General features: G+C 50.7%; 3 protein-coding genes across 7 annotated transcripts in view; 1 reads left to right on the top strand and 2 right to left on the bottom strand.

The window, feature by feature from the left end:
* Window positions 1-194, bottom strand: part of UTP4 (UTP4 small subunit processome component) — a 32,826-nt gene extending 32,632 nt beyond the window's left edge. Inside the window, exon 1 of the mRNA XM_046683028.1 lies at window positions 68-194. The gene's annotated coding sequence lies outside the window, so the exon portion shown is untranslated. The remainder of the gene's footprint in view (window positions 1-67) is intronic.
* LOC124250805 (chromosome transmission fidelity protein 8 homolog) lies at window positions 162-10,832 on the top strand. 2 transcript variants are annotated; one of them, XM_046683036.1, is made up of 4 exons: window positions 162-258; window positions 7,423-7,480; window positions 7,742-7,859; window positions 8,265-8,641. In XM_046683036.1, exons 2-4 carry the CDS (start codon window positions 7,458-7,460, stop codon window positions 8,487-8,489), a joined length of 366 nt encoding a protein of 121 aa, XP_046538992.1. In that variant the 5' UTR covers window positions 162-258; window positions 7,423-7,457; the 3' UTR covers window positions 8,490-8,641. The 2 variants fall into 2 exon arrangements, with proteins under 2 accessions (XP_046538992.1, XP_046538991.1); XM_046683035.1 differs by lacking the exon at window positions 7,742-7,859 and having other exon boundaries at window positions 181-258; window positions 8,265-10,832.
* Window positions 10,833-11,361: 529 nt separating this feature from the next.
* HAS3 (hyaluronan synthase 3) lies at window positions 11,362-22,991 on the bottom strand. Of its 4 annotated transcripts, none has more exons than XM_046683034.1 (4): window positions 22,773-22,991; window positions 18,449-19,084; window positions 15,489-15,590; window positions 11,362-14,673 (listed from the first exon to the last, which is right to left on the bottom strand). In XM_046683034.1, exons 2-4 carry the CDS (start codon window positions 19,082-19,084, stop codon window positions 13,750-13,752), a joined length of 1,662 nt encoding a protein of 553 aa, XP_046538990.1. In that variant the 5' UTR covers window positions 22,773-22,991; the 3' UTR covers window positions 11,362-13,749. The 4 variants fall into 4 exon arrangements, with proteins under 4 accessions (XP_046538990.1, XP_046538988.1, XP_046538989.1 ...); XM_046683032.1 differs by lacking the exon at window positions 22,773-22,991 and adding an exon at window positions 22,206-22,277; XM_046683033.1 differs by lacking the exon at window positions 22,773-22,991 and adding an exon at window positions 20,847-20,972.
* Window positions 22,992-23,218: the final 227 nt, after the last annotated feature.

Here is a 23,218-nt window from a genome sequence, read left to right as displayed (position 1 = left end):
GAGCAGGCCGCACTCCCTCGAGCTCCCCTCGGTCACAGCCGCTTCCCACACCCCTTCCCCAACTCACCGGCAGACGGGCGCTCGCCTCTCTCCGCCCAGGCCCCACGTGCGCGCGCGCTGGCGTGCTCTGCCCCGGAAGTGCTCGCGGCGCAAGGCCGGAAGTGCGCAGGCAGTGCTCGCGGCGGCGGCGACGGCGGCGGGAGGTTCGGTTGTCGCCCGTTGGCCGCGCGGCGCCGCGCTCGGCGGCCGCCATTGCAGGTCAGGCCGCGGGCGGGGGGCGCGGGAGGCCGCGGGGAGCGAGGGCCGAGCCGGGGATGCGGGCGAAGATGCGAGGGAGCGGGAAGCTAGGGAGCTGGGGCCGGGTGGGGCGCGCGGCTCGGGGAGAAGAATGGCGAGCCGAGGGGCGGGGAGCGGCGGGCGGGGGAGGGGCGGCCGGGAAGGGGGAGGGGATGGAAGGGGGAGGGCCGCGCAGAGGTGGAGGCGAACCAGAGAGCCCCCCGGGGTAGGAGGGCCGAAGGGAGCGGTGTGGAGACTGAAGGCCGAGGGAAGGAAGGGAGCGAGCGGGGCGGAGCGGGAGAAGGGCGGAAAGGGTGGCCAAGCGCGGGCGGAGGACGGAGAAGGGGGCGGCGCGGGCCGGAACCTCGAGGTGTGTGCGGGAAGGGCCTCTTCCCGGGGTGGGGAGGGAACCCAGCACGCGAGGCTTGCGGGAGCAGGGTAGAACTGGAACCCAGGAAGTAGCGGGAATATCAGGAAGGGGATTTCGTGGGGGTGGGGGGGCTGGGACTGTGAGGTTTGTTCAAGGGGACATTTTAAATCGTGGTGGGGAGGCTGCTGGGAGAGGTAATTTGGAGGGTGGTTGGAAGGAAGAGACAGTCTGGAGAGTGATCCCAGTTCTTTTGTGGGCGGAGTGAGAGATGAGAGAACAGTGGAGCGCGGTTCTGGAGGAGCGAAGTACTTGAGAATTGAGGGGGGAACAAGGAACAATTTGGAGAATGAGGGTGATAGAGAATGTTTAAAGAGTGATCTTTGGGAGGAGGGTTAACGGTTTGGAAGATCACTCCAGTGGGGGGTGTGGAGGAAGGCAGTTGAAAGAATAATTTCCTTGGGAGATAAGAGGAGTTAAACAGCTTGGTAAGAGGTCCCAGCGAAAGTCGGGGTAATTTGGAGGGGGTTGGGGAAGAGAGGGGAAGCGGACTGAGAAGTCCCAGAAAGTGGGCCGGACTAGAAATAGGAAGTGCTTGTAGATCAAACTGGAGGAATGGGAGGGGGCCAGGGGAGAGGGTGGAGAAGATGGGGGCCAGTGGGAGGAGAATCCAGGATTGAGAGAGACCTCAAGCAGGGCTAGAAAGGAAGGGGCTTTGGGGGGGATAGGGTGCCACCGCAGTAAGAGGAGGAAGGGTTGAGGAGGGTTGCAGAGTAGCAGAAGATGGAGAAAACTGGAGTAACTCAGATCGACTGAAGCCATCTTTTCCTCTCATTGTCAACAAATACCAGTAATTGATTCCCTCCATCATGGGAATCCTAAAATGTGACGGGAAAGTACCACGTGTATGCATAGTATCCACACACGTTTTTGAACATCCTCTTCACTAATGAAAAGTTTGGAAGCATTCAGTTCCACCTACTCTCCATATCCCCATTTTGGGGAGCAAGCTTCTCATTTAGAATTTTAGCACTTAGTGACATAAGCCTGTCGAGACAAGATCCCCTTTGAAACTTAGACTATTCCCCTCAGTCACAAAACCACAATAACACTGCTAATAAAAATAATTTGTATTCAGTTGTATATAAAACTTCCGGAGTTGTTCATTTGGTGGAAAGGCACACAGAAATAGTCATGTTTAAAGAAAAAACCTTCCAGTACTTGATCCCTGAAGCAGTTTGGTGAACCCTGACTGCTGTGTTTGAATTGTTCTCCCATTATGTAAACATAATTTTATTCTGATGATCTGCTTTTATAGGATGTTTCAGTCCACTACAAACATTAAAATAATAGTTATACAGTGTAGTATTAAGACATTTCGTTGGATGTATAAAGAAAATGCCATATTCCTCCAGGTAATCAATAGCTTGATCCTAAAGGCGTACCATGTGTTAGGCACTGTGCTGAGAACATTACATTCCTAACCTCGTTTAATTCTCACAGCATCCCTTTGAGATAGATTTTTTTTTTATGCCTGGCTTATTGATGGGCAAACTGAGACTTGAGGTTAAATTACCCCCGTCACACGTGGGATAAGTGGCAGAAACACAGAATCCAGATCTGACAACTTGAGTTCTTACTGTATCCCTAAAGACAAAGAATAGCCCCTGGGACCAGATAAGAACTCAGTAAATGCTGACTGTTGGCCTAGCACTTTGTAAACTTTTTGTCATGTATTTAATTTTTAAAAATAAAAAATTTTTTAAATTAAGAATTTTAAAGTTAAAGCTTTTATTCCTTTTCTTAAAAGCTTAAAATACAAGTTGAAAGGTTCTAATGAAAATAATTTGTAAAACATTGTTTAGCTCTAGTAAAGTGTAATTATTTATAGTTAGGTTAAGCCATTGAGTCAAAGCCCCTTGTTTCAGTAAAAGCTGTATGTTCTTTTTAATTGGATACGTACCACACTTTGTTCTGCCTCATTTTATTTTGGGGGCAGTTACTGTTAGGAGGATCATTGCTTATACTGTTCTCTATAAGACATTCGTAATCTTTTAACAATTTAACATATAGCAATTCAAAAACCAAAAGATAAGAGAATTAAATTTTGTCAGAGATCAAAATGAATCAGTGACAAAGAATGTTCTCTATTCTCTTGGCTTGTTTTGCCTTAGCTGAGGAACAGAAGTTTAGGGTAAAGTTTTGAATCCTGGAGGTAACACTGAGTAGATTTCTAGAGATTTCAGAAACCTAAATCTCATCAGTTGGATGTGACAACAAGCAGGCTTATTGTTTAACTGCCTACCTCACAGATAGATTAGCTACTTTGATGGCAGGTTATAAGATATTCCCCCATAGGTTACTTATTTACCATTTTGTAAGAGATGCTGTGAGAAAGGCTAATATTTGTAAAGCAATCAGAAGTTTCCTACTGAAGTACTGCATGAGAGGGGGCTGTGAGGACTGCAGGAGAGGCCATGTCGTAGAGGAGTTAGGGTTCACATCCCAGCTCTACCACTTACTAGCTGTGTGACCAGTTACTTAACCTTTAGCTTTTCTAAGCTTGTTTTCTCATCTGTAAAATGGGAGTAATAAGACAGTGCCTACATCATAGGATTGTTTTTAGGATGAAATGAGAGAATCCAGATAAGTCTTCAAAAAAGTTTAGTTATGTGAGAAATGAAGCTTTTTGTATTATAAAAATAACACTCTGCCTAGACTTTTCTTCCTTCTTAAGAAACTGTAGTGGCACTTTGATTTTTCAGGTTTTTAATAATTTAATAGTAGCTAACTTCAAAATAGAGATAGAAGCCAAATGGCAGTAAAATAAGGTGTATCCTAGATTGTTCTGATTCCAGTCAAACCTTTGGGGTTTTGATCAGGGTTCCCCTTGTGGGTCTGGATTGGTTCTGAGAATGCTGGTTCCTTTGCTGCTCTGTGGTTTGTTCAGGGGTCCTGAAGACGTCTGGAACACTGGCCTGAGAAGCAACAGTGTCTTGACTTTACCCAGGACCTCCAAACTAACACCAGGTCTTAAGACTGGGGATGATCTGGGGTAACCCTAGATAAGTATCATTTTTGGAAATTTTGAGGGCCTTTTTTTTTTTTAAGAGCAAAAATTAGGAGTTAAAATGTGCAAATTTAAATTTTAAAAAAAGTTTCCTGTACAGAGCTAAAGTCACTTGACTAAGTTAGGAATATAAAACTTATGTATCATTTGTTTAGCTTTGTGAAGTCCCAGAAAAACTGAGTAGAAAATATTCCCCCTTTTTATGAGATGAGGAGGGTAGTCAGAATAATTCATTGCAGAGAAAGAGGTTTGGTTTTTTCCACACCTTCCCATCTCTCCAAGTCCACGCTCTAGTTGTGTCCTCTGAGATTCCACTCTGAAATAGAATGAATTGAAACATCTTTTTGAAAATTCACAGAAATTTCTTCCTGGCTCTCCAGTTACATTGTTAACTTGGAATTATTCCTGTCCAAAGACAAATTAGCTGGTCCTGGTCAAATCTAGGATTAATCTCAAGGTTCTTGAGAGAGAGCGGTCTGGGTGAGCTCTTGCATTGACTCCTTTTGGTTTCATGATTTGTTATAATGTATTCATCATACTGTGCCTTCAGATGTTGCTCTTGATAAAGCTGCAGTTTCTACAAAAGCATTATCTTAGAACAAACATATAGAAATTGTTCTAGTTGTCTTTAAGTAGTGTTGGAGTGAGTTGAGATTGAAGACTTAGAAATCTTTTTGTTATACAGAAAATTTTCATTGTGGTGATATATTTGTTATTACTAATAGGATTTGATTTGTATTCTGCTTCTTCACCTCTTCTACTTTTTCTGCCTACTCTCAAGGGGATGGGGACAGATAGGGCTGCATGTTCTCATATCCTTTTTGGTCAGCTCCACACTAAGTAAAAAGAAGTCTTCCCTGTCACATGTATCAGGTGTGTCCTTAGTGAAGTACCCAGGTATACCTACGTACTCTGATGCTGGAACAGTTCCCTAGAATAGTAATCTGAAAGAGCAAGAAAAGGAATAATAGGATTCAGGTGATAGGATATTTTAAGGCACTAAAGTAGAATTTCTTTTTTTTTTTTAAAGATTTTATTTTTTTCCTTTTTCTCCCCAAAGCCCCCCGGTACATAGTTGTATATTCTTGGTTGTGGGTCCATCTAGTTATGGTATGTGGGACGCTGCCTCAGCGTGGTTTGATGAGCAGTGCCATGTCCGCGCCCAGGATTCGAACCAACGAAACACTGGGCCGCTTGCAGTGGAGCGCGTGAACTTTACCACTCGGCCACGGGGCCAGCCCCTAAAGTAGAATTTCTAAATTCAATAAAGGGATGCCTTTCCCTCTGTTTCTTACTAACTTGGTGAATATACCTTCATGTGCATAAATGTGGCCAGGTCAGTCATTTATATTCGCATCTGCAGCATCTCAGTAGGTCTAGCACAACTTTTTACCAGCCTGACTGGGTATAGCAGCAGAATGGTGAGGTTGTAGGCCACAGAATACTTATTTTCAGGAGTATTTCTAGATGTCTGCCAGTGTCAATAGCTGTGCTCAGGCAGGGCCTCCTACATAAGTGGGTAAAGCTATTTGTGCTCATTGAAGTACCAGGAATTAGTATGCAAGTACAGCCACTCTGATCCAACTACCAAGCATTTGTTTTCCTTTGCCCACTTAGACCACTGTTCTCAATTCCTCTTCTAACAGGAAACTGTCCAGGAAATGGGGAATGTACTGAAAATATTTCTGCATCCCTTTTTCCTAAACAATCCACACATGCCCATTCTGAAACATGTGGTCAGAAGCCTTAAAGATTGATCTTCCTTGCTGTAATCTTTCTAGAACATGGGTATCTGTGTGAACACTTTCTTGCTTCTCCGAAACCACCTGTATTTTACTATAACTTACATCCATCAAGGAAAATATGCTGCCTCATCAGTCATCAAAAGCTTATTTACAAGAATCCCTTCTCAATCTATGCATTGATTAACCTTTAGAAACAAGTTAAAGATCTTTAAAGCATTTTTTGCGTATTTTATATTTAATCTTTGTAATAGTTTAATGAGTCAGATAATCTAGGTGTTGGCCCCACAGTCATTAAGTGGCTTGTATATGATGACACAGTAAAGAGTTCCACACTTACAGGCTGGAACCTGAATTTAGGCCTTCTGATTTTAAATTATCATTTCTTCTTGAAGAAACCCAGAAGAGAAGAATTGTGAAAGTGCCTTTGGCGGTTCTCTTGATAGTGGTGGTGGGGCCTCTTCATCTGTCAGAACACCTTGGCCCTCCTGAGCTAGTTTATTACCTGTTCTCAGGTGGTGCCATAACCGGTGCTGCTGCAGAAGCAGCAGCGTATTCTAGGATGCCTTCTTGATTCCCCTTTGCCTTTTGGACCAGTTCTTGCATGTACGCAGTGCCTCCCTGATGCCTTGTTGCCTTTTCATTCTCTGGCACTTGGATTTCTCCTCTGGGAGGGCAGAACTGGATAGTCATTATCAATGTAGATAAAGTCAGATGGCCTAGGTTCTTAGGCTGGCTCTACCACATGCCAACTGTGTGTATCACATACAAGCAAGTGTATCCCTGTGTAGCCTTACCTGCAAAATAGGGATAAGTACCTATCTCATAGAGTTCTCACAGTGACTGAATAAGACAGTAGCCATGTATATGCACAGCGTCTGATTCATAGTAAAAAGTCAAAAAATATTAGCTGCTCTTTATATTTGAATTTGAAGTCCAGTGAATTGACCAACCTCATGTTCCCAAAGTATGTTTGGTACTCAAAAGTAGAGGTTCTGCCTTTCTCTAAAGCTGCTGGCACTATCCTTTCCCTGGAGATCCAAAATGAAGATTAACATATCAGTAAAGAAACCTATTTAACTTTTTAATCAGGTGCTTGCTAAGCTTGAGCACAATTAGAATACCTATTAGCTTGCTATACTACGGTTAATAAACACTGGACTAATAACCTTCCACTAAGCTCCATCTGTTCATTGGAGAGACTTATACAGAAGCTGTAGTTTAGATTCCCCCATCCCCACAGTTCCCCATGAATCTGTCCTTCCTAGAAAGACAAGTACGAGGGAGGCCAGTTGTTTCAGGCAAAAATGTCCCCTTTTAACTCATTCTTGTAGAGTACTACAAATTTGCCACTAGGTGGTGCTCTTGTATAAAATGAAAGTTGATTAGCGTCACGGTATTTTAGTACCTAAGTGAAAGATGGTCGAAGTGTTGTGAGTCACGTAGAAATCAGCTTACCATTCACTAAAGTCGTCGTTTGAAGGGCTTTCTCAGTTCTCTTGGCTTTTAGTTAAAGGAGGTCCTCTGAACTTTGAAATACAAGATAAACTAAGTGGTAGTTGTGAAGTTTATATCATCATCAAAGAGAAAAGTAATATCTAAAAGAATAGTAATTTAGAAATATGCCAAATGGAAAATAGAATATTCTTGAGAAAGGCGAGTTAGCATAGTGCTCAAGAGTGTGGGCTCTGTAGTGTATGTCTTTGGTTCACATCCTGGCTCTTTGACTAGTAGCTGTGTGACCTTAAACACAATCGTGATACCTGTTAACTTTCCACACTGTAGTTGACCTTTGGTGATCTTAAGCCATCTTATATGTATGGTATCAATTAAAAAAATGTACACCTTAAGAATTGTTAGGTGAATAAAATGTATCTAAAGCACTTAGAAAAGTATCTAGCACACAGTCAGTGATAAATATTAGTTATCATTATTATTGTCCTAAATCTCTTTTTTTTCCTCTACAGCTTATTTTCAGTTGCTTTTTAAAGACGGAAAGCTCATGGTACAAATTGTTATTTCCAGGTGAGTACATTTTGAGACTCTCTTATTTAGCTTGAACGGTTAGGGCTATATAAGTTTGACGTTTTCCTTGAAGAATTGGGGTCCTCAGGTGCATCTTGCACAAATCCTCGCATTTCAATTCTAGTTCAGTGCCTAGCACTGCCCAGCTTCCCAAGAACTTGTGCTCAACAAAGAGTTCCTTTGGGCCTTGAATGGTGGTGTAGGACACTATTCATCCTTCACCCCTCAAAAATATTGTAACCGCCAGCCCTTTGCTTGCAGTGCTGGGGCTGGAGGCCTGGCAGAATGGGTGCTGATGGAGCTACAGGGGGAGATCGAGGCTCGCTACAGCACTGGATTAGCTGGAAACCTCCTGGGAGACCTACATTACACCACTGAGGTGAGGGGGCTTTTCTTTCCCTGCCTAATGCCTCAGGAAAGCAAGCTACACCAAGGTGGTGCTCCCAGGACCCAGAGTGAGGACTGCCCTCAGGTTTGTTATTCAAGGTCTAGCTAATCTGCTAAGCTATCTGCTTGTTCTCCCCCTCCCTCTGTAGTAGCAGGGAAATTTAGCTCTGGGGAATCTGGAAAGGTCATAGTTCTAAAATTGGAAATTCTTTTACCTGGGGCTAGAAAGAGTAAAAAGGGCATGAGGGTGGGTTGTTCATTGTGGTTGCTCAACAATGGTAGAGCCAGACCAGGGAGTGGAGGTGCCAGCATTGTCTGCCAAGAGCATCTCTAGAAGGCACTTGAGTGTTAAGACCTTGCCCTGAACCTTAGGCATCTCATTCTTGTTCTGCCAAAGGGAATCCCTGTGCTGATCGTGGGGCATCATATCCTGTATGGGAAGATCATCCACCTGGAGAAACCTTTTGCTGTCCTTGTCAAACACACTCCTGGGGAGCAGGACTGTGATGAGCTTGGCTGTGAGACTGGCACCCGGTACCTGGTGACAGCACTCATCAAAAACAAGATCCTTTTCAAAACTCGCCCCAAGCCCATTATCACCAACGTCCCCAAGAAAGTATGAAAGAACCCCGGATTTTCCCTAGAGAGCGGCCAACTCCTTGGACTCGTGCTCCGCTGCCACCTCGAGGACGGCTTGACAGTTCCCTGGGACCACAGGGGGGTCCTGTTCTAAACACAGGCCACCCACTGGGCATGAACTCAGATCCTTTCCTTATGGCAACCGGTTCTCTTGGAGGAAATCTGGCCCCATTTCCAAGGAACCCATCTCCTTTTCCAACTTCATCAGGCTCACTGGCTTCAAATCCAGCACCTTTCCCTGCTGGTGCTCGAGACCCAAGCATGGCAACTTTTCCAAGAGGGATGAATCCCACTGGCACAGGTGCAGTTTCTTTCCCAAGGCCAGGTGGCCTCTTAGGCCCAGCCCCAGGGCCAGCTCTAAACCCTAGAGCAGGAGCTCTTCCAGGCCCAGGGCCTCTCTCTAACCCGAGGTTAGGGGGTCTTCCAGGACCAGGTCCTATGTCCAACCCAAGGGCAGGTGGTCTCCTGGGAACAGGTCCTGACCCCAGAAGTGGTGGCCCCATGGGTCCTGGATCTGGACCTAACCTGAGAGCAGGTGTCCTGTTGACTTCTGGGAATGGTCCTCCCAATCCTAGGCCCGTTGGCCTGGGCCCTGGACCAAGTCCCAATCTAAGATCAGGCTTTGTAGGTACAAATCCTGGCCCAAGGTCAGGTATGTTTCCAGGCCCAGGCCTTGGGCCCAACCCAAGAGCAAGTGGCCTGGGCCCAGGCCTTGGGCCAAACCCAAGGGGAGGTGGCCTTGGCCCAGGGTCTAATGTGGACACCAGAGCGAGTGGCCTCTTAGGCACAGGATCTGGTCTTAACTTAAGAATGGCTGGACCTCAAGGCCTAGATCTTGCTCCCATTCTAAGAGCAGCAGGTCTTCTAGGAGCAAATTCAGCTTCTTTTTCACAGGCTTCTGGAAACATGGGCACAAGCCCATCCTCCATGGCAAGAATACCTGGCCCCATAGGCCCAAACTCTGGTCCTGGCTCTCGGGGAATTGGCCTTCCAGCGCCAAATCCATCTCCCATGTCAAGGGCTCCTGGCCCCATAGGGCCTAATTCAGCTCATTTTTCAAGGCCAGCTGGCCCCATGGGGGTAAATGCTAATCCCTTCCCAAGGGGGACAGGTTCAGGGGGACTGAACCCAGCTGCTTTCTCTCAGTCTTCTGGCACATTGGCTTCAAACCCAACTACCTTCCAGAGGTCTGCCAGCCTCCAGGGCTCAAGTCCAGCAATTTTCCCAAGAGCCTCTGGGCCACTAGGCCCCAACCCAGCTAACTTCCCAAGGGCCACTGGCTTACAGGGTCCAAGTCCAGCTACCTTCCCAAGGTCTACTGGTCCATTAGGCCCTGGTCAGGTTACCTTCCCCAGGTCAGCTCCTGGGCCCCTGGGCTCTTCTCCAGCAGGCCCTGTGGGTATCAACCCAGCACCTTTTGCAAGGCCAACTGGGACTCTGGGTCTAAACCCAGCTTCTTTTCCAAGGATGAATGGCCCTGTAGGCAAGACTTTAGTCCCATTTCCTAGAGTGGGGAGCCTCCCTGGCACAAACCCAGCTGCTTTCCCGAGACCAGGGGGTCCAATGGCTGCAATGTACCCAAATGGAATGTTACCCCCTTAAATAAACACCATTTTCTCTCCAGGACCACCTTGGTTTCCAGTAACCGTGGTTCTGGGCAGGGTAAGAGGGTAGACATGGAGCTACCGTCTGAAGTACATAGCTGGGGCTCAAGTTCAAATGAGCCAACTTTTTCCTCTGCTTCTTTCTTGACTGAAGGTGAAATGTTATTGTGGGACATGGACTATGGCAGGTGGGAATGATCCTGGCCTTGACAGAAAGGATCTCCAGCCTTCCAGAAGCCTGCAGTGTTTTTGTCCCACAGCTTTCTGCCCCTTGTTTCTCACTAGTTTCTTGAATTGTTCTTGTGGACTTTTCCTCAGGGATACATTGGCCTGCAGGTCCCAATTCATATGTAGTCCCCTGCTCAGCACTGGAGAATCAGCTCACTGCTCTCTAGAAATGTTGTGTTGGTGAACGGACCATGCTTCAGCAGCTCTGACCTGGGCACCTTGGACCTGGGCATCCTCTACTGCCATACCTTTCCCTGGGGGCTTGAACACAGAACAGGGAGGTGGGCAACCACTTCAAAGACCCACCAAATACAATTTCAGCTTGACTGATTGGGCCCGCAGCTGCCTTCTCCTGGGACTTAGAGGAGGCCAGAGTCAAGGCTCTACTCATCCAGCTCCCTCTCCACTGGTACTCCCAATCAAAGAACCTCAAAATTTAAACTGATGTGGATGGGAATACGGGAATTGGGGTGGGGTGGGGTGGGGGGATGAAGGGGAGAAATCACTGTGCTTCGTTCAGCCTGACGTGAAAGGATGGTTGGTGTTTTTCCTGCATTGTATCTTTTCTTACTGTTTAATAAATGGGATGAGAGGGCCACTGATGTCACTCCATTTTGTTACCTGTTCCACAGGGAAGGAAGTTTACCCACTGCTTTTCATTGTTTTAGCTTGGCCACAATCCTACATTATCTGCCAGATGAAATGTTTTCACTCAAAGAGGAAGCACGCTTTGGTTTTTAGCCTTAGCTAGGGCTCACTCATCTGCCAGTAATTTCACCAAAGACCCTGCCCGCCCTCTACAGTGAAAGTTAAGCCACCATAGGTATGCAGTCATCAAGGTGGGCTACTGTGTTCCCCAGGTCTGGAAGCAGCTGTGATAACTTACCCTGCTTCTGAGTTCCACGGGAATTACCTATATTTCTTGCAAACCTATATTTCTATCTCAAGTGCCTCTTTTGAAACTGGACTAAAGAGCTAGCTTTCATTAAGTACAAAGAGGGAGGAAGTAGCTCAGATACCAGCATTATGTGTGAATCTTTATTTTGACAAATAAGTGCAGTATAAAAAATTTGACCTGAAAAGTAAAAAAAAACAGGTAAAAATAAATATGTTTACAAATTATTGTAGAAATAATACAAAAGAGGGTTAAAATTCTCAGGAAAAACCAAAATATGTCCAATTGTATAAAGGCTCTTCCCTTGCAAGAAACGGGGATAAAGCGGAAGACCCAGTTTGGTTTCGCTGCTGAAAAACGTGTAAAATAACTTAGAAAAACCTGTCGAGGTCAAATGTTGTGAGCCCACTACTTACACCTGCCTATTCTTGATCTGAGGAAAATTGATGACCACAGTGCAAGGCAGAGCTGATGGGAGGACAGCCAGGAGTTCTCCATCTGGGAGTCCATCCTACATTAACCTTCAAGTAAAAGCTGAAGAAAAACAAGCCCTTAGTCAAGTCTGAGCTCTGCCGTTGGCCGACCGGATTTCCTCCATTGTAGTGCTCAAAATAGTTTACTTCTTGGCCAGCAAAAACACGGAAGAGCCTGGAACAACTGCCTTCAGCAAATGCCTGCTGCCTCTTCCCAGCTTCGTGGATTGGGCCCAACATCAACCAGCAGTCTTATCAGAAACTCAAGGTCTGTGTGAGGCAGCAATGTTGGCTGCACCTGGAAAACCTTTGTATTCATGGGAGATGAAGGAAAGCACCAGGGTTTGCCAATCAGTGGCTCAGAGCACACTTTGTTCCTTGGTAGGAAGCACCTGGGCACACCAGAGGCTTGCCCCGCAGCTACTCTCTACCGTAGTGCTGGTTCTGAGGGGTTAGCCAGCCCCTCTGAGAATGGATGTTGGGAGGCAGAGAGGGGAGGAGAGAGAGTAGGAGCAAGCAACCTCAAGTCAAAGGCTGTCAAGATCCCAGGTTTCAAACCCAAGAGCCGAGAACAGGCTGTGGATTGCAGATCTCTAGAAGATAGCCTTCCCTCACCCCCCAAAAAAGCAGAGGGGAATCAACAGCCTCAAGAGGCATTTGAACCATATGATTTAGGAACCAATTGTATCTCCGAGTTTGGTTTCTGGAAAGAAGCAAGCAGATGCAGTAGTGACTTTCCACAACTTGGCTGTAAAAATTCCCTGGAGAAGCCACTGAGGAGAGTGGACAGTTGCACAGCTGGCCAGCTTGGATTTGAGGCTTCACTTAGGGAACACTGAAGAGCTTTCCATTAGAGATGATTGTCAAGAACTGTAGCCTGAAAGTCACGCATACTACCCAACTGCCAAGGAATCTGTCCAAGCAGTTCCAAGATTGTAGCCAATTTGGTCAGAGGCTCCCAGTAGTTTTTCCCCCATGTGCTGAGGGTAGGCTTGCCTCTTGCAGAGGGGTCTCTGAAAGTCCAGGCTCTGCCTCACTTGCCACCTTGAAAAACTTACCCGATGAGAAGGAGAATGGGAGAAGTGATGGCATCACCTTCAAGAAAGCCAAGTGAGGAGGTTTAGACTTAGAGTTGAATTTGAGAGGAATTCAGGAGCGTACAGGTTGAGATTCCTTTCTGAGCATGCTGGGGTCTAATATTCCTGGTGGATGACCAAAACATCTTATCTCCCCAGCAGAGATCACAGAAAAGCTAATGTAGACATCTGGGCAATTTCCAGGTGCAACGCACTCAGCCCAAGGCCTCCATACAGCCCATAGCCTTTAGCACCACCACCAATCTTTGTCCTCCTGGCAAACAGTCCTCTTCAAGATACATATATACACACTTAAAAACAATTCAGTGCTAACTCCCTGCTAGTTTGGCTCATCCTTGAGATGCTGAGATGTGGAATGGGGTACAACACATAATAAAGCACCATTCCTGGACCCTGTTTTCTGTTACCCAAAGATGAGGTTTCTGGGCCTTGTATGTCAGGCACAGTCTTATTGCATTGATAACTAGATTGAGGAAGGACACATTACTAGCTGGCCCAGTTCTCAGAAATTCTCCCACCACCTCTGGTTGTGCTCAGATAGACTAAGAGAACTCCTTCCTGCAGGCTGTCATTGCTGGCTTATCTATCAGAAGTTGCCACTGAATGGAACTTACTGTTTGGTTTAGCACACTTCTGAGTTCCCTCTGGATCCCTGGGGGGGAGGTGGAATCTTTCCCAGAGACCACTATGCATGCAGAGGCAAGCTGACAGGCAGCCTGAAAACATAAGTCTCTTGAGCCCCCCTGAGCTGGAATCGGTGTTGCCTCGTCTAAGCAGAACTGCCCCAGGCCATACTACAGTCACCATTCTTTGCACTTCAGATTTGTCCTTTGGACTGTTAAGAAACTAAAACAGCACTCCCTCCTCCCTCCCACCATGTCTTTTCTCTTCCATTCCCCTTCCCTCCCTTACCCATTGCACTTTACCCGCTTTGCTTGGGGCTACGTCACACCTCAGCAAAAGCTAAGCTATACTGCTCTGGCTTCTTCCCACATCTCCGGGCAATGATGGCCAGATACAACATGAGGAGGGCCACCCAGTAGCAGCCATACAGGATGGCCCCAGAGACAAGGAAAGCTAGCTCTGTCTCACTGAACAGATCCTGGCAATAAGCTGTATAGGCCAGCCCTCCCAGAAGGACTGCCACCCAGATGGACACAGGGATGAGGCCAATGAAGTTCACCACAATGGTTTTTCGGCCAGAGGTGCCCCAGCCAGACTTGTTGATGGTAGCGATGGCAAAGATCTTGGCTGGCAAGAGGCTGGACATATAGAGAAGGGAGTAGAGGGACATGAAGATCATCTCTGCATTGCCCCGAAGGAAGCAGGCATAGGTAGCCTTGATAATGCCCACCAGCTGCACCGTCAGCAAGAAGAGGAGAATGTTCCAGATGCGCCCACGGTAGAACAGCTGTATGACCGTGGCAATGAGGAAGAAGGGGAAGAAACCTGTGACCACTGATTCGTAGGTCATCCAGAGGTGGTGCTTATGGAACCACAGAGAGTTGTAGAGCCACTCTCGGAAGTAAGACTTGCTCCAGCGGGTCTGCTGGTTGAGCCACCGCAGGTATTTGGTGGGGGTCTCTGTGAGGCACTTGGAGCGGGCTGTATACTTAGTCCTATAGCCGAGGCTGAGGACTCGGTTGGTGAGGTGCCGGTCATCCCCAAAGCTGCACTTGCTGCCTAGGAACTTCTGGTGGTACCAGTCCTCCAGGAATTGCTGGAGGAGGCTGTTGCGGTACATGCCCAAGGGCCCGCTGATACACTGCACACAGCCAAAGTAGGACTGGCAGGCCCGCTCCACGTTGAAAGCCATCCAATACCGCACGCTGCTCAGGAAGGAGATCCACGAATCGTACTTGTTGAGGATCTGCAAGGGAATCAGAGATGCTAGGCCCCCTCACCTGAGGACGTGAGCCCCAGGAGACACCAGACACTATGAGGCCTCCTTTCCCTGAGTTCTGGAGCCCATTGCTTAAATCCCTGGCCATCAGTCCTAGCCCAGCCAGAGCTGGGAAGCCTGAGGCATAGAGGAGCCAGCTACACCTGGTTACTCTCCACAGCACCAGCCCCACCTCCACCGTGTCATCTGTACTGATTGTTCCAGTGAAGTTGCTCACAGTCAAAACCACCTTCCATTTCAGGAGGCAGCCTATGGCGGTGACAGAGAGAAGGGCTTGAGAAAGATGCAAAGCAACACCCCAGCCACCTGTCCTGACCGTTCTGCAGTTGGAAAGCTTGGGAAGAGATGGTCTGCTGCCGGCAGTACCCGCAAGATCTGGCCCATCATTCTTAACCATACTGCCCAGAGCTCTTCAGCACAACTTCCTAAGGGCAAGGGTATCTCAAGGGTCTAACTTTGGAGGTGCTTGCACCACCATGGGTCAAAAAGAAGGTATGCTCCAGGATCGATGGCCTCTGAATACTGTGCCCCTCCCAGCAACACAGGCTCTCTACGTATCTGTTAAGTGATTTTTCCCCCTCGGGTTGAAAAAGAGCAGGAAAAGGGTTGGATGACAAGTGAGCCCTTTGCTACCAATGACAGCTGTCAAAGAGGAACACCTAGCCCCCACCCTGGCCCAAAATACTAGGAAGTCAAGATGCCCATTTCCCAGCATATCCAGTGGATTAAGAAGCAGAAAGAGTCCAGACCCCCACCCCTAGGAATCCTTGGTTACTTCTTACTTGGACATCTCCCCCGACTCCCCCTACTTGAGGGTCCTCCTCCAGGACTCGAAGCATCTCAATGGTGCAGGCTGGATCCAGCACAGTGTCAGAGTCGCAGACCTGCAGAGGGAGTGCACTGTCAGCCCATTTTGACCTCAGGTCTGGGCACACACACACAGCACCCCAGGCTCACTGCCTGAGGGACATAACCCCCTTTCACATTCCAGCCAGTAGCAAAGAGATCTATGCCAAATAGAAGGGGTGTGATGAATAACAAAGGAAAGTAAGGAAAAGGAGAGTCCAGATAGCAGGCTTGACAGCCACTAGGCTGAGGGAGAAAGCCAGGAGACAGCCAGTCCCGGGCCTGGAGAAATGCTTAGCACTGGACAAGTTTTTAGCCCCTGTGGAGCCAGGCTCCTCACAGATGGTCTCAAAATATTTCTCTGGGGATCCTTGGGAAGAAAGGAGGAACAAGGCATTGAAATCAGATGACAGGCACAGTGGCTAGACAAGGCCAGCAGACACTCAGAGGGCCAAGAAATGGCTCTTGCCAGACACTACCACCCAAAGCTCTCCCATAAGATCATTAACAACATGGTCTTCCCCGTTTGAGCCTCTGGCATCTTGGACAACTCACAGCCTAAATGGAGGACATATCTACCCAGTTACAGGCCCCCCACTAACATGGCTGCCAGGCCAAGTCTGTAAGATCAGGGCACAGTATGGCCAAGGGCTGCTCTCACCTGGATTCTACTGTGGATGGGCATGGAAACTGGCAAAAGTGCCTCCAATCAGACCCTGGATCATTTCCCACCTGCCCTTCTTCCCTAGGGAGGCTCATGGTCTGATTCTAACAGGTGGCCCCATTATTACTTAGACCTGGGCTATGAACACTTACCCTGGTGGCTGACCCTTGTCTGTTTTCTAGAAAATTACTGAGATGGTACAAAGAGCCCAGTTAACCATTGGGCAGGGGGATTGGTTTCCTGACCCCTGATAGAGCAAAGAACAGTATCCACAGATGAGCCCAAACCCTGTTCTGCAAAAGCTTAAAATCCTTTTAGTAAAGTTGCTAATTGAGAGCCCATTAGCCTGCAAGAAAGGGGGCTGCCTGCCATACCCCAGCCCTACACCCAGCTTTCCGCATGTTGGAAGACACAGTGGCCACAGACAAGCAGCAGTAGAAGGCTAAGGGGGAGCCAGGCAGAGCCATCACACCTGCTCCCTCCTACCTCCCCACTGACACATCCTTACATCCTCACCCAGGCTGGGAAGGTCCCAGGGAGCCTCAGGCCAGACTCCCAGAGCCTCCTCAGCTCACAGGCGGAGCTTCTCAGTGCTGCTGGTCTCACCTGCTTCCTGCCCTGACCCTAACCCATTCTTCATGCTGCTTGCCTTCCTTCACTCCAGGGAGGCCTTTCTAGCTGAGCAGGGTTAGGGAAGTTAGAGCTCCTGGCTGCTTGGGTTTCCCCCACGGGCTGGGGCAGGGTTATCTCCCACAGAGGGAAAGGCACGCTCTCAACAGGGCTGTTGGAAGATAGGCCAAAATGCACTGACAGATCATTGACTCTAACTCAGGGCTACCCCAGGCAGTGAGCCCAGAGCCGTAAAGAGAAAGGCTGGCTCAGGTGTGTGAGCCTATTTGCTGATCCACCAGAACGCACAGGAAATGGTCATGACAGGAGGATGTGGTAGAGCAGCTTTGGGGGCATCCCCTGCTTCTAGGGAGCAGATGACAGTCACTGTGGCTTGAGCGTGTTCCAGGGCTCAGAGCTTTTTCTAAGCCTGAGTCCCCAGGAAAGTTTCAAATGCCCCTCAACCCTAGGTGAACTGCAGAATCAAGAACTGCCTCACATCCCTCCCTTCAAGGCTGAGGAGGTCCTTGGGCCTAGGAAGACAGGAAAAAACAACTCTCATGTGAGAAGGCAACTTCGAAAAAAGCCAAAAACATATCTGTAGCAAGCTAATTTTAGGTGAGTACGGTACATAAAATTTAAACATTGGAGTACTCAACATGCGGTCAGCAAGACTAAGCTGGCACACAGGCAGGCTGCTACCACAGCCCTGCTCACTCAGATGATGGGCAGAACGCTGTGGGATGTGCAAAGAAGGGCAGACACGGGAGTGGGCCAGAAATCTGGGGGCCTGGGCGTCCGTTTCTACTTGGTCCTGAACTGTGTGAGCTTTAATCACTCCTCTCTAGGTTTTGTTATTTGAAAATTGGCGCTGTGTTAACCTTATCAACCTAATACAATTTCCAGGCTGGTGTTGATGACTCCTTTGACTGGCAGCTGGGCAGGGTCTGTTCAGGGGCTGCAGACTCCGGCTGGGAGATGATTCGCACCTGGGTCCCTCCACCTCACAGACATGAAATTGACACCGGGAAGAGGAGGACTTTTTGGCCCATAACTAAAACAATATTTGAGTGCTTTGGAGCATGACTTCTTGTGCTCTTCACACTTCTTTATGAAGAGGCTCATCTTCTGTTGCCAATGGCCAGGCAGTTCTGCAGGATGGCTAAGGGCAGACTTGAAACAGACTGCCTGGGCTCAAATCCTGGCTCTGCACCTTACAGCTGTGTCACATTAGGCAAGTTACTTAGCCTCTCTGTGCTTCAGGCTCACCTTCCACGAATGGAAATAACAGTATTTATCCCCTAGGAGTACTGAAGATTAAAAGAATATGTACGAAGTGCCTACAACAGTGTCTGGTATGAAGTAAATGCTATACACCTGTTTGCCATTATTATTATTATTGGGATACCAGTCCAGAGACCTACCCAAAGTCACAGCCAAGTAATAGCAGAACCAGGAACAGCAGTACCAGTCCATCCATCTTTTCTGAGCTTGGGACTGCTGTTCAGAACCATTATGCCTTGTTGCCTTCTAATCTAGACTGGACCTAAAATTCCTGGAGGAGTATGCCTGGCTGCCTGGACACATCCACATGTCCACACACTCCTAGGGAGGCACCCTTACCTGGATGTAATCCACCGAATTGCCAAGGGCCTTGAAGGCTGTGTACATGACCTCTCGCTTGCCTCCCCACTTCTGCATGATGCACGAGAAGGTGCTGGCCCGCACCACATCCCGCACACGGTCCATGCCCGCCTGCAGGCTGGCTTCTGTCTCCCCCTCACCCGCCTCATGGAAGTTGCTGCGCCACACAAAGAAGCCGGCTTGCTCGGTGCCACCTAGCACCTCATGGAAGATGTCCAGCATGTAAGCGTCCTCCTGGCGATTGCCATCTACCACCATGACCACCTTGAGGTCGGGGAAGGCAATGCGCTGGGCCGAGCGCAGGCACTTGCGCAAGTAGTCGGGGTCCTCTTGGTATGCGGCGATGCAGAGTGCCACTGAGCGCTGCAGTGAGGAGGGTGGCTTCAGTGGCCGGCCGGCCCGCCGCATGCGCCGGTGCTCCAGGAAGGCAAACAGGCTCTGGATGAGCAGGTGCAGGCCCAGGATGGCACCGTACAGGCCGAAGGACAAGTAGTGCTTTTCTGTGTGGATGAACTGGTAGCCTGTCACGTAAGCTGCCAGGATGCCACCCAGCACTGCCAGGGCAAACAGGCTGGTGCCCACCACACGCAGGGCTATCGTCAGCTGCACCGGCATCTGGAGGGAGAAGGCAGATGTGGGGTCAGGCAGGAGGCAGCATCTCCAGTCAATGGGAGTGAGGGCATTTTCTCTGGGCTGGGCCCAGAATAGGGGAAACGACCCACTGATAAAAACCATTACCATTTATTGAGCTTGACTAAAACTGTTTATAGACTCAGAATCCAGACTTCTGGGTTCAAATCTCAGTTCTGCCACGTTGTGTGTGACTGTGTTCTGCCCCTTAGTTAATATCTGTAAAATGTGGATTGTAGCACTAACGTCGTAGCATCTCTGAGGGTTAAACGGGTTACCTATGTAAAGCACTTAAGTAGCATTTATTATTGTCAGACAAACCAAAGCCAGAGAGAGCATGTGATACCCAGGTGGTGGATGGCAGAAGTGGGATCTGCCTGACCCGAAGCTCTGCGAGGCGAGCTTCACAGAGGCGAGGCTGAGACAGCTCTGAGCGGCTGAGGGGCCAGGGGCAGGTGGGCGGCCTCTACCTGTACCCACTGGCGACTTGTGCTCTGGGAGGAGAATACACACCAGTAAAACAAGCCACCAATGTGGCCCCTGAAAGTGGGAGAGGAAAAGACAAGAAACAGCAGGAAACAAAGAGCTGCCAGGGGAAAAAAGAAGGAAACAGCTTCCCTTTCTCGTAACAGCAAAATTAGTGAGAGAAAGTTGTTCTGTGTTCTCTGCTTTCTTACCTTTTTCTCACTTACTTAAGAGTCAGGAAAGAAAGGGAAAGTGACCAGGAAAAGCAGACAAGGGAAAGAGGAGGAAATGAGCACTGGGGTGTGGACAGCCCTCCTGGAAGCCCAGCACTTGGGCGCCAGAGGGAACTGCAGCCAGTGCTGCAGCAGCCTGGAAGGGGGGGCTGCCCGGGAAGCCCCATCCACTTGGTCCTAGTGCCCGCATGGAATCTCTGTGCTCGTCCCCCTGCCCCGCCACTCCTGGAAATGCTGCCAGGTTTCATTTGCAACTAAGTCAGGGCTCCTAGCATCTGCCCAGTTGGAAACACTGTTTTAATGAAAACAGCCTAGCACTCGGCACCAGAAGACTTGTGCTTGAGACACAGCTCCGGACTTCCTGGCTGCCTGACCTTGCCCAAGTTCTCTGAGACTTAGTATCTCCCTAAGGAGGGGTTCCAGTGGATTCTTGCCCCACAGGTCTCAGGTAAATAATTTCACTGAAAATGGAAGCACTTTCAGCTCTGAAGGACAACCCAAGTGGGAAGGCTGATGGGGGAGGGAGGCAGGGCTGATGACAGCTCCCCACCCTCCATTCTGAGGCCTTCTCCCCATCTCCGCTCCTTGCCACTGCCTGACCTGAAGAATCCTGTTCCCACCACCACCCACCTTCTACAGACAATGAGGTCTCACTTCCAAGCTTGCTTCAACTCTAGGTCTCACTGAAGCCAACTCCCGAGCCCGACCCCAACACAAACACACCTTGTCAGGGGGAACTGTTCCCCTCCCACCTAGGAGGGGTGAGGGACACGCAGTCACTGCCTAGATCAGCCCGAGACTCAGGCACCAGCAGCATTCCAACAGCTTCGTCCGGAAAGTGCTTTTGGCAGCCTCACCTCTCCGGGAAGCTCGGCCTCCGGGCGCTCTGCCCCACCATCCCGGGGAGCTTGCCGGTGCTTCCTCTGCAGGACTCCCAGCCCTCCCTGGTTCCCCCCCCCCCCCCCCCCTGGCACGCACCTGCGGCACAGAGGCCCCCAGGCCCTGCATCCACCGCCCAGGAGCAACCCCCGCCCCCTTCTAGAGCTTACATGCTGAAGGGGCGCTGCGGGCAACGCTGGCCGCCTGCACTCTGGGAAAGAGCAGGGGGCGCCAGGCCAGCCCAGCAACCTGCCGGCCCTAGCGCCCCGCCTCGGTGCAGTCCCAGAGGCGGTGCCCACCAGGTTAATGCAGCCGGGAAGGCACTGGCCACGCTTCTCACCCCCGCCCGAGCCTCACCTTCTGGCAAAGGCGGCGTCGGCCACACCCACGTGCCGGTTTCCCACGACCCAGCCAGGAAGGAACGGAAAACCCAAGGAATCCGTCGGACTAGGCCCGGCTCATCCCCTCGGGGCCCCAGCTACCTTGGCAAAGTATGCCTGCAGACAAAGGCGGTATCCTCCGTGTCGCTAGCCCCCTCCTTTCCCTGGTGGGACCCTCCTTCCCCCGCTCAGGAATTGGAGGCATTGCCCCAGCACCCCTACCCCACAGAGGACCCAAGAAGGCCCCGCAGCTGGATACCCTGCGTGCAATGAGGCGGTGGGGCCGGCTCTGGCTAAGGCAACCCTGCCCAGACAGGGGGCTGTGTCACCCCAAGCCGAAGGAGAAGAGCCTCGGCCACCTCTTGCAGCCCCCTCACCGCCCTCTTCGATCAGAAGGGATGCACGAGAGCTCGGCCCTTGTAGGCTAACGCGCATCCGGCTTCAAGGACACCAGGTTGGGGGCGCTCCCTAAGACGGTCTTCACCCCCTTCCGCAGACGACGGAAGGAGAAAATCCCCAGCCAAGGACGCACGCCGCCAATCTACCCCCGAAACTTTGTGGGGCTGCCCAGTCTGCCGCTTCTCCAGCTGACAGGTGTGCCCTGCTGCGTAGCCCACACGCGGCGGGATGGAAACTTGCGCCCGGCTGCCCTCCCGGCCCCTCCGAGCCGGCAAGGGAAGGGGAGCCCAGGCCCGCGGATACGTGCGGCTGTGGCCCGGCTGACCCGCGGAACCGGGGCGCCGAGCATCTTGGTGCCTGGACAGATGCGAGCCCCCGGGCGGGCGTGGGGGAGGGAGAGACTCCAACCGGCCTCGTGCCCCCACCGTCGTCCGCCTCCTAATCCATTCACAAAACCGGAGCCGCAAGGGAGGAAGGGAGGAGAGGCTGGAGGAGCAGAGGATGGAGGAAGAAAGAGAGGAGGGGTCAGTGGGGAAGGGGCTGCAGGAACCGCCGCCGGGAAGCCTGGAGATGCCACAGCCCTCAGCCTGCCTCCCGGCGCTGGACGCGGCGCCCGCACGGCCGGGGGAGGGGTGGGGGTCCGCGGGGCTCGCCAAGAGGCACCCCGGAGCCCTGCGCGCCCGGGTCCTCCGCGCAGTCCCCGCGTGGCCCGCCCCTCCGAGGCGGCCGGCCGGCCGAGCCCGCGCTCACCGTGCCGCTGCTGCCCGCGCTCCGGTGCTCAGCAGGCCCGCGGCGGCTCCATGCCCCTCCTCCCGCGCCTGGCCTCCGCCGCGCCTCGCTCCACCGTGCGCCGCCGCCGCGCGCTCCGACTGACGAGCGCCGGCCCCGCCGAGCCGCCTTTAAGTACCGAGCGCGTGTCTGCCGGGAGAGGCGCCCTCCTCCGGCCCTGGGGCCGAGAAAGTTGGGAAGAGTGGGAGGGCTCCCCCGAGGGAGCACCCCCTTCCCGGCTCGACCGGAGGAAGCTCCACGCGGCCGGCGCTCGGCGGGACGCCGGGTCGCGCCTGGACGCGGCTCCTCCTGGTCTCAGAGACTCGCGGGCTCTGCGCCCTCGGAAACCGGGTTTCTCCAACGAGGCGAAGGGCCGAGCTCCTCCGCGCTCGCCCCGGGGCCAGCTGCCCAGGGGGAGGCGGACATTGTGCTCAACCCAGAACCTGGAGGGTTGTTAACTTTCAATATAACCCGTAGGGACTCCCAAAATTGTTAGTCTCCGTTCCCCTCTCCCCGCGCCCCGCTCTCTAAGCCTCGAAACCTACTCACCCTGCAAAGCGGACGAGCGGATAGAAATCGTCCCCCGGTGCTGCACGCGGAGGGGCTGTTCGCTGTATGGAGCAACTCCCGAAACGCAAGACAGCAGAGCCTTCCAGCAAAAAGCGCAGAAGAGAATAATTGTCAAATAGAAAAGGACCGGTCAAAGAAGGTGTTAACAATTGTGACAAGCTTAGCTTTGAATTCCGCAGTGGGGCGCTGATGACTTTAAGGCTGTTTGAAAAAGCTGCAAATGGTTTTGCAGGAACCTTGGAAGTTCCGGTGTCTCAAAGCCAAAACCAATTCCCCCTCCTCCTTTTTACACCTTTCTTTCGGGCATCCATGATCTCCTACATTCCCAACTGACCTTATCGCCAGTGGTTTCCAGGTCCCTAGAAGGTGGTGCTAGACTTGGATGAGGTGGGGTGGGGTCGGGGAGAGTGGGGTGGGGTGGGGGG

This window comes from Equus quagga, chromosome 13 (genome assembly GCF_021613505.1).
Source record: "Equus quagga isolate Etosha38 chromosome 13, UCLA_HA_Equagga_1.0, whole genome shotgun sequence".
In the NCBI taxonomy this organism is placed as follows: domain Eukaryota; kingdom Metazoa; phylum Chordata; class Mammalia; order Perissodactyla; family Equidae; genus Equus; species Equus quagga.
Note: the sequence above shows the minus strand (reverse complement) of the source record. Positions and strands in the feature narration are given on the sequence as shown.

Excerpts from the sequence above, each read along its gene's own strand:
- LOC124250805 (XM_046683035.1), top strand. The coding sequence starts at position 8,486 with ATGAAAGAACCCCGGATTTTCCCTAGAGAGCGGCCAACTCCTTGGACT.
- HAS3 (XM_046683031.1), bottom strand. The coding sequence starts at position 19,210 with ATGGTAATGGTTTTTATCAGTGGGTCGTTTCCCCTATTCTGGGCCCAG. Across the intron at positions 15,591-18,448 it reads ATTCGGTGGATTACATCCAG|GTCTGCGACTCTGACACTGT; the intron begins GTAAGGGTGCCT and ends CTCCCTCTGCAG. Across the intron at positions 14,674-15,488 it reads GAGTCGGGGGAGATGTCCAA|ATCCTCAACAAGTACGATTC; the intron begins GTAAGAAGTAAC and ends ATTCCCTTGCAG.